General features: G+C 32.3%; 1 protein-coding gene across 1 annotated transcript; it reads left to right on the forward strand.

The window, feature by feature from the left end:
- Positions 1 to 2,348: 2,348 nt before the first annotated feature.
- CH1 (Pheophorbide a oxygenase family protein with Rieske 2Fe-2S domain-containing protein) lies at positions 2,349 to 7,492 on the forward strand. Its single transcript, XM_028085017.2, has 9 exons — positions 2,349 to 2,526; positions 3,126 to 3,350; positions 3,573 to 3,677; positions 3,811 to 4,086; positions 4,511 to 4,658; positions 4,817 to 5,001; positions 5,134 to 5,246; positions 5,703 to 6,003; positions 7,005 to 7,492. The coding sequence occupies exons 1-9, from the start codon at positions 2,452 to 2,454 to the stop codon at positions 7,167 to 7,169; spliced, it is 1,593 nt and encodes a 530-aa protein (XP_027940818.1). The 5' UTR covers positions 2,349 to 2,451; the 3' UTR covers positions 7,170 to 7,492.
- Positions 7,493 to 10,636: the final 3,144 nt, after the last annotated feature.

The raw sequence follows: 10,636 nt of genomic DNA on the forward strand, positions 1-10,636 counted from the left end.
ATACTACAAGCCTTTTAACCTGCTAAAACCCATTTTAAGATATTAAAAGAGACATACTAAGGTACACAAGACATCTAATCTATGCCATATAGCATACCAACATGATATAACAACAAAAAAATTACATTTAACATGTTATTTTCAAATTTAATACACTAAAACTTAATCTTCAAGTGGATCTTCATCAAACACCTATAATCTTCATCCACATGGCTTTATTAATTATTTGCTTCAAGCTTTCTTGTTCCAACAACCATGACCACACATACTCTCAAAAGAATAAAACAATTACTTTAACACACAAATGGCATAGAAAGCACTTGAAGCTAAGTGCTCTTAAGATGACCAAGTACTCTCAACCACTTGAGCTAACATTGTTCTTTGTCTTCTCTCTCCACATTTATTAACTTAGGGGTTCCCGCCCTCACATTAATTAAATAAATATTTATTTATTTATTTATTTAATTTGTTTGAGTCTTACGATACACTCCTGCTGTAAGAGTGTTTTCAAATTAGTCATTGTAATTAAGAGTTTTTCATCTCAGGAGGAGATTGAGAAGGATACTTGGAGAGGTTGAAACTCATATAACTTGGAGAGTGATACTCGTTGCTCGTCAAAGGTGTTGATTAGTGAAATTTCTTAAGCAAGTTGCTTAAGATACTAGACATAGCCTCAAGTATATGTGAATCAATATAAATCTCTTGTGTGCATTGTCTTTATCCCTACTTTTTACTTTTAATAGTTTGCTTGTTTGCTTGGTTGTTTGTGCGCGTAAAGTTTGAATTTGTTTACATGCTAGATTCATTCCCCCCTTTCTAGAGCCTCATTACATTAACCTCTTCCCTTCTTTCTAGTTGACCTTCTTGAAGCAAAGCTTCATATCTAGATAACATTGTTATCTTAATATTCAGCGAGGATCTTTTCAAGATTTTCTTAAACAACTTAACACAAACACATTGTTCTTTTATAATCAACAAGAGTAACTCATCATCTTGATAGACTGACTAGATGATGAATTAATTTGGCTACTTGTGAGACTTTTAGAGTTTGTATACAATAATATATTAGTAATTTCTATTATTCTTTAAGGATTTAAAATTCTCTTTTGTATAGAGATTATATATATATATATATATATATATATATTTTTTTTTTTTTTTTCTAGAGCATACTTAGAATATTAGTGTATGAAACTTTGACCGGAATGTGATTCATCCGAAATATGTTAAGCAATTTCTACTTAACTGATGTTTTCACGTTTACAGTCATATCCAGTTTAAAGTATCACACATTTTTAGAGAAATAAATAGTTATGCTGCTGATCAATTTAGAAATATGTATAAATGGTATTATGTTATGCCTTTTACTATTATTATTTTGGATTTGTTTTCCATAATAGATATTTATTAATTGCTTATGCTTCGGACTGTTTATAGTTTCTTGTCATTGCATTTGTATTTTATAGATTTGATTTAATTCCTCATATTTTGTATTTTATTTATTTATTTATTCTTTTTAATAAAATTTATTTTTTTAATAAAAGAATTTACGTAATAACAAATATTATATGTGCTTTGTAATATTAAAATATATCGATGTCTAACATGTGTTCATTAAAGAAAAATATATTAACAAAAAAAACTAATATATATTTCAAATATTTATTAATATTTTAACAAAGTACCTTAATTAATTAAGATTATTTAAAAGAAATAATTAAAACACAGTAAATATATCTTCAATTTTGTTATGTTTATCGGTCTCACTATTTAAAAAAATAAGTGGATATATTTCTTCTGTAAAATTGATAATAACAATGTGAAAAAGTGTGAATTGCAAATTATATGCGATAGTAAAGAATTAGGTTAATTAGTTCTTAAGAAAAACAGATTAAAAGTATCTATAATGTTAGACAAAATTGAAAATAAATTATCACAAGAAAAAAGTAATACCAACTTTTTAAAAAATATTAAAAATTGGAACATACTAAGTGTAATTAAGGGAATAATATACAAGAATATTTGGGCCCTTAAAATATCTCTCTTTGTGACCTTGGAAACTCCAAAGTAAATCGCCGTAGGCACAGCACAACCACACACATATGGCGAAGGACTTTTCCAGTGTTCCCTGTGCAAAAATCTTTGGCCGCAATTAATGCCACACTTTCTTTTTATTTTTCTTTCAGCAAATCAAAATCCTAGGAAGGACAAAAAACAGAGCGCGGTAAGGATAGTGTGGGCCTGCGCTGGCAAGATAGTTCGAGAAGCATGTGGAAGAAACAGCCGCCACGTGTGCAACCAAGAGTCCACGTGGCGCTCCACGGAAGGCAAAGCGAGATCGCGCGCAACACCAACCTCTTATCAACAAAATCCTCATGTTAAATCTCCCTCGTCAATGTCTTCTCATGGTTCTCTTCTCTTCTTCACGCCCACTCTCCCTTCTTCTCCACCATGAATGCGATCTTCACTGCTTCAGCTCTCTCTCTTCCAATTTTCCTTAGAGCTTCCAAATTTGACACAAGACGGGTAACGTTCTTCTTCTACGTGTGTTTTCTTGTACTTTACTTAGCTGCCTTCTTTTAATTAAGGTGATGGTAAAAGTAAAGTTTAAGTTAGTTATTTAACAAAAAAAGGCTACTATAGTTATCATAAAAGTTGGACCAATCATTATTTGCAACGATTGTTTGTGATTGAATGGTGATGTTAAATTGTTTTCTCGTTCAAGTGTATACATTTAAATAAAGTGAACTTAGTTTACCATGTTTAACTTCTACCCTTGGAAGTACAAAGTAGACATGGAGAGAAATTTGTTGATCCTAGTCTTCTTTAGATTTTTTTTCTTTTTTTCTTTTTTGTTGTATGTGCACAATTGAGTTGAAGATTAGAAGTTGGCATGTGTATTTAGTGTAGGCTCAATTGTAGCTTGAAGTATAATGATCGGTAAAATGCATTAATATGCATTGTTTAATAAAGGCTTGGTTTGTTAGCAGTGGTTGCGTACGTGTTCCTCTTGTTAAACCGTTATCTATAGTTGTTAATATTAGCAGGTTTTTCCTTCAAAAGGGCTTGATTTTCTGATTACTGTATTCTCTAGCTTAAAGTTTTTGGGGCATGTCAAATTTCAGGATTTGAAATGTAGATTTAAGGTGTTTGCTGTATTTGGAGAAGAAGACAAGAAAAATGCATGGGGTGCGCTGTTTGATGTTGAGGATCCAAGATCAAAGATTCCACATAATAAAGGGAAGGTTTTGGATATATATCAGGCCCTGGAAGTGGCAAGACATGATATTCAGTACTTAGACTGGCGAGCTCGGCAAGATGTGCTCTCAATCATGCTCCTCCATGAAAAGGTTTCAACCGGTTTCATTTTATGTTATTGCTGTATAGAATTAGTTTGATGCCTGAATGAATTATGATGTTTGCTGATGTTTAGAATTTTAACATTTATAATCTTGGTCACTGGAGTGTTAGTACAATATGGTTTTTGTTTACACGCCCTTTTACCCTTTTACTCGTTGAGCTAATCATTTTCCACCATGTGTTGATTTACTCCTTTAAAATTATGAGCTTAGGTGGTTGAAGTTCTGAATCCTCTAGCTCGTGAATATAAATCGATTGGCACCTTGAAAAAGGAGCTAGCTGGGTTGCAGGATGAATTAGCACATGCACACAGACAGGTATAGAATTTTAGCTGTGATAAACCACTCAACACAACGTGAAACTGAGTTCTTTTTTAATTGATCTAACTTGGCAGAAACTTGTCAATTCGTTACTCATCTGCCATTAAATTTATGTAAATGAATAAAACAGGTTCATATATCTGAAGCAAGGGTTACCACTGCTTTAGATAAGCTTGCTTACATGGAAGAATTGGTAAATGATAGGCTGTTACTAGACAGAAGCACAGCTGAAATTGCCCAAACATCATCTTCTCCCAGTACATCTGCTAATTCTCCAGTTACAGAAAAGAGAAGGCAGCCACGGAAAAGCTTGAACATATCAGGCCCAGTTCAGTCATACCATCCCCACTTGAAGAATTTCTGGTATCCTGTTACTTTCTCCAGGGACCTAAAGGATGATACCATGGTATGTGCGTATGTGTCTAACTGTCTCTCTCTTTTCTGGAAAAATATCTATCATATACTTACTATTCTTGTGTAGTCAATTTCAATCAAACAAAATGAAGATTTGACATATGTTCAGATTGATATGGCTGCCTCTTTCTTTTTCTCAACTATTATAGAGCTGAATTTAAGGTTTCTATCCTAATCTCCCCATTTGACTATACCCATGTTGGCTACTAAATGTCTTTTTGTGACACATTGAGTGGTAGAAAATATAAACGTTTCAATATTTCATATTACTTTTTTTTTTTTTCTATTTTATCGCTTCTCTGTTGTTGTTTTCAGTTTTTCTTGGGGGTAACGAGGTGATGTCCGGTGAAAGATAGACATGGTCTAAGCTAAAATGTGAATTCTGAGTAGCGTGTTTGCCTTTTTTTCTGTCTCAGATCCCAATAGAATGTTTTGAGGAACCATGGGTTATCTTCAGAGGGAAAGATGGACAGCCTGGATGTGTCCAGAATACTTGTGCACACAGAGCCTGTCCTCTGCACCTTGGTTCAGTAAATGAGGGTCGTATCCAATGCCCCTACCACGGTTAGTCATCACTGGAACAAATTATTATGTCCTATGTATGAGTTGTTTGCACTTGTTGATACTTGACAATTTGCCTGTAATTTCACAAGACACGATATAGCCTACAGATGTACACTGAAATTTACAGACTCTAAAATTACCAAATGGTTGGATATCAGGCTGGGAATATACCACTGATGGAAAATGTGAAAAAATGCCATCTACTCGACTTCTAAATGTGAAAATAAAGTCAGTTCCATGCTTTGAAAAGGAGGGAATGATCTGGATTTGGCCTGGAAATGACCCACCAACAGCTACCCTTCCATCTTTACTACCGCCTTCAGGATTTGAAATCCATGCTGAGGTACGTTATGGATAGAATCTGTTCCACTAGGTGTTGTCTTCAATGCAAGATAAATAATTAAAATTATATGATTGATTAAAAAAAAAAATCATGTGACTTCTTACTTGGTTGCTCTTCACTTCGTACATACAGATTGTGATGGAACTTCCAATCGAACATGGTTTACTTTTGGACAATCTTTTGGATCTTGCCCATGCCCCTTTTACTCACACTTCAACATTCGCTAAGGGATGGAGTGTTCCCAGGTTTGTTTGGTCTATACCATTAAAAACTAAAAGCAATTGTCATCCGGAAGATACAACAAGTGATTAAGGGATCAAAATGCTTTTGGGGGATGTTTCAATTCAGATTCGTTCAAATTGATCAAAATCCTCTTTCCCTTTCCTACAACTTCCCTTTAAATTTTACGCATCTAGTATACACTAGGACAAAGCAAAAATGATTACTGAGTAAAGACTTGGAGTGTTCTTGAAGATATACATTATGCTGTAACAATGCCCTCTTCGAAGTCTTCCATTGTCAATTTTATGGCAAATGCATTGGAAAGTGGTATTTTTCTGGGGTTAATAGCTAAATATCATACTGTAGTAACACTTTTATCTTGCATTGCTTATGAATGGAATATTTCAGCTTTCTGTTATATGTCTGAAATATTAATTCTCTAGCTTATTCATTCTCCTTGCATGAATTTGAACTTGCAGCTTGGTGAAGTTTTTGACACCTGCATCTGGCCTGCATGGATACTGGGACCCTTATCCTATTGATATGGAGTTTCGACCACCTTGCATGGTTTTATCAACCATTGGAATTTCAAAGCCTGGGAAACTGGGGGGACAAAATACCAGTACCAAAGAGTGTTCAACGCACCTGCACCAACTTCATGTCTGTTTACCATCTTCGAAACAAAAGACAAGATTGCTATATAGAATGTCACTGGATTTCGCTCCCCTGCTTAAGCGTATACCTTTTATTCAGTATCTATGGAGGCATTTCGCAGACCAGGTAGAGTTTTTTCGAACAATGAATTTATATTTAACTATGTTCGATAACTAGGTTTGAGTTAGGGCGGAAGAACAGAAGAAGATAAAAAGGGTAGGAAGGGTTAGGCGTGCTTATTGTCTTTAACCAAAAGAAATTAATAAAAGCTTCAAGGCTTCAATCCGGCCCTGGTCTAACGTGTAATTTAAGTGATAATCTTTCGGACCAAAATGACAGTAATAAATTAAGTTTAAGGACTTAAATAAAACAGTCATAATTTCAGGGGTTTATTTGGAATTTCCTCGCTTTCAGGATCCATTCGAAAAAATTTAATATATTAGAGACTAATAAAATTATTTACCCAAAATGAAATTATGTCCAGAGGACTACCAGCTTTTTCTGCAGATATCGTCATAAATTGGGTTATTCAAACATACTTAGGATACACTAGCAAAACTTCTCTACGTGGGAATAAAGTATAATTATAACATTTTCACAAAAGTAAAATATCAAAAGGTTTTACAAAGTAATTATATTTTGAAATAGGAAATACAAAATGCTTTACTTTGATCACAGTTGTAATACGAGAAAGTGGGAAAAAACTATATTTTTTATATATTAAAAAATAAAATAAAAAATCGCGAAATAAAAAATCTTGCTCCCATAATCCATAATGTGCATTTGCCTCTAGGAAATCTTAAAAATCTGTCATTATTCTTCATATAACACTATTTAATGTGATTTGAATTTTTAGTATTGATTATTTATTAAAGTACAATTCTCTAGTTAAATAAAAGGGCATAAGTTTAGTACAGTGATCGTGTTCTCATTATGACTTATCATGTTCTCGACCTATATGTGGATAGCAGTAGGTTGCAAAGAAAAGAAACACATGACATCATTTAAATAGACAAAGTTAATAACAAGAACATGAAAGAGTTTATGTAAGTTTGTCCTTAAACAAATGTTACCTTTTCCTTCTCCATGTTGTACTAATCGGTGTTTTGATGTTCATTTACTAAAAGGTTATAAATGAGGATCTGCGGGTAATGGTGGGGCAACAGGAACGAATGAACGATGGTGTAAATGTATGGAATTTTCCAGTACCCTATGATAAGCTTGGGGTGAGATACAGAATGTGGAGAGATGCATTGGAGCGAGGAGCTAAACAACTACCATTCACCTCATAAGATCAAATACAGAATAAAAAATGCTTCTCCAATCCTCCAATAAGGAATTTTTCTTTTTCAACTCAGAGCTACATCTCTACAACACCATCCGGGAACTCTTGTATTCATAAGAGGCTGTTCCTTCCAAATATACTTGAGTCTGGACACCTTTTCACCCTTTTTCCTTTTTATTTTTTCAAATTCTGTACAGTGCCAATCATTTTTCACTTGTGATATCTGCACCATCTCAGCTGTTGCCTTAACTTCACCCCCGAACAAAAGGGCATGTAGTATGAAACAATATTTATATGCCAATGCTATCTAATTTAGGCTTTACGATTTCAGACTCGTATTTTATTATTATTGTGTTTGTAATGAATGAATTCTAGGTTTGAATTATTGTGATTATAATAATTTATAAATTTTTTTATGTAAATAACTTTAATATATAGAATTTTAATTTGGAATCATATAATAATAATAATATAATAATAATTATATATTTATTATATATCTATTAATAATACAATTCAGTAGCACAAATAGTAAGTTTTTCCATCAATCACAAAAAGCAAAACACACATAATTAACTCAAAATAGAAAGTTCAAACACTATTTTTTTACAAGTGGCAACGTCTGGTGATGACACGTGTCAATGCATTTTTTAAACCCTAATTCTTTTACACTCAACTCTTCTCCACTCTATGTGGTCACCATCTTCTGCCTCCATTTTTTTACTTTGCTCTCACTCACACACACTCAACTATTCTCTCACTCTCTGTCGTCACCATCTGTGCCTCCATTTTTTCACTTTTCTCTCACCCACACCCTATGTTGCCTCACACCTTACGTTGCCTCACTGAAACCGTCCATATTCATCACTCCGATCATCAACAAAACCCTATATATTCAACACTGAAATCCTACCTTTCTCTTACAACACGATCATCTGAAACCCTAACTTTTGTTACTCTCCAATCATCAATGAAACCCTACCTTACCCTTTATTTTTTTTCTATCATCATTTTTGTTTTTGATTTGGTTATGGTTTTTATTTTTCATGATTTCACATTTTTTAGGGTTTATTTCTCGCTTTTTCAGATTCATATACAGGATGCAAGTTCGAAAAAGATATAAAGGCATTCATAATCTGTTACTTTCCGGTCATCAAGGAAATGTTGTACGAAATGTGTACACTGTATTTTCTGATTTTCATCATATTCGACCACTACTTCGTAAGGTTTTGGTGTTTTTTGTTTACATGATTATTTTTGTGTTTTTTCTATCTTTGTTGTTGTTTATGATTTGGTTATGCTTTCACTAACAAAGGAGATGATCGGAAAAGTCGTCAAGTCCAAAGATCAGGTTTTGATTATGCTTTCACAGTTTATTTCTTTTATGTTTTCTTTATCTTTATTTGCTTTTTGCGTTTTGGGTACGCCTTCAGTGAACAGAATGACGAAGAACATTGTTATACAGGATGATTTCACATTTTGAGTGATTATTTCACATTTCTTTAACTTTATTCTCATCACCATATTCATGATTTCAAATTTTTTTACCTAATTTGTAGGTTTTTGAGATTGATATACAGGATGCAAGGTCGAAGAAGATACCCTAATATGAAATCACGTTTACCTTTTCTGTCTCAAACACATCACAGAATTATGCACAAAATGACATTGATGAGTTTAGTTTGAAGTTGGAACTCATTGGAACTCATTGAGTTTTGTTTAAATGCATTCATATTCATAATTTTCATTAATTTTTATGTGTTTTATGAAACTGATATTTTTAAATTATGTTACAGAGAATTCCATTATCCATTTTGAGGCGAGTATTCCATTATCTAAGTACATGTGTGTATAATCTGATATTTTTTTCATCTTCTTCCATCATTTTTCTTCTTATTGTTGTATTGTTGATTCAAAGATATCATTTTAATTTTGCTTCAACTCATTATGTTCATCTTTTATTGTCCTGAAATTAAATTCTTTTTCACATTCATGGTTGATGGTTGTTGATTTCTTAGTTGTTAATGTTATTGTATTGTATTAGAAGTAACTATATTAATTTTTAAGTAGTTTTAAAATGTTCTTACTTTCTGTGATCTTAGTTTTTCTGGATTTCCAAGTTATGCACTTAAATCCGTACAAATTTATTTTTATATGTTTGATTTCTGTATTGCTTTTGATTTTTTTAAAAGGACTTACTCAGATTTGTTGATTGGAACCCAAGGTGGATCTGATGTCTCAAGCAGTGTTGGAATTCAAGACAAAGCAAGTAATGTTTTTTTATGCAAAAGAGAGAATGTTGGTTGCAATTTTATGCAAAAAAGATGGCCAGCTGCTATGCTCATGGTCATGCTTGACGAGCTTAAAGCAAGAACAAAAGTTGTTGTCCATGAGATTGAAAAACATCAATTAAATGAGTATGTATTTGCTTGACATTGAATTAGACAAAATATGACCATGCTATCATTGTACCCAACAATAACTCTAATTGTCATATTTAATTTAATTTTACTATAAATACATCAAATTGTATATATGTCTAAGAAAGTAAATATCACGATAAAAAGCAACAGAGTTTGACAATCTCTATAATTTGTTTGAAATATAATTTGATTATTAATTTAAAATAACTATCTTTTAATTATTTAATTCAACCATTTAATTTATTTCTAACCTTATTATTCATTTATTTTATGTAGGTTTTCCTATATTTTATGTTGGAGTCCTCAGTTAACTAAAACAATAAAAAATGTACATGACAACATCATGTCACTTCTTTCCTTTATCTTCTTATATGATATAAAAAAGTTACATGACTGCATCATGTCACTTCTTTCCTTTTTCAGCTTTATGTTCTATTCATAATTTTGTTTTTCTTTTTCCTTTTTCTTCTCTTTGTCTTCATATTTCCTTTTCTTCAAACCTTCAAACAAGATCTTTATTTCAAATCAGATTTTTATTTCATTTTTTAAATTATGTTTCATTCTTTTGCAAGAATTTAAATATCCAGCGACTTTTATTTTTCTTCTGCTCTCTGTCATATTTTCCTTTTATTCCACAACATTGAGCCGTGTGAAAAAGAGTTTTTGTTATTTTCTCTAGTCTTCATATGTTTGACTAGTTGCTTTTCCCAAATTTTACTCAATTTGGGAAACCAAAACCAGAGTATGCGTATGGTTTTGGTTTGAATGAATCTTTAGGCATTTGAAAAAAGGTGTTTTTCTTTCTTCTGTCCTCTTCATATGTTTGACAATTGCTTTTCCCGATTTTTACTGAATTTGTGTAACCAAAACCACAACATGCATATGGTTTTAGTTTTAATGTATTATCTCTACAAATACATCAGACCATTCTTATGTTTTTAGGTTCTTTACAAATACATTTATCCATACCTTCTTTTGTTCACTATTGTCTAATTTCCCATTTTCCTTACACCATGTCTGCTTTGCAAAAACAAATCTAGTTATTACAAGA

Source organism: Vigna unguiculata, chromosome 8 (assembly GCF_037176805.1).
Source record: "Vigna unguiculata cultivar grain cowpea cultivar isolate G323 ecotype 2 chromosome 8, ASM3717680v1, whole genome shotgun sequence".
NCBI classification, from domain to species: Eukaryota; Viridiplantae; Streptophyta; class Magnoliopsida; order Fabales; family Fabaceae; genus Vigna; species Vigna unguiculata.

Excerpts from the sequence above, each read along its gene's own strand:
- CH1 (XM_028085017.2), top strand. The coding sequence starts at position 2,452 with ATGAATGCGATCTTCACTGCTTCAGCTCTCTCTCTTCCAATTTTCCTT. Across the intron at positions 4,087-4,510 it reads ACCTAAAGGATGATACCATG|ATCCCAATAGAATGTTTTGA; the intron begins GTATGTGCGTAT and ends TTTCTGTCTCAG. Across the intron at positions 5,002-5,133 it reads GATTTGAAATCCATGCTGAG|ATTGTGATGGAACTTCCAAT; the intron begins GTACGTTATGGA and ends TCGTACATACAG.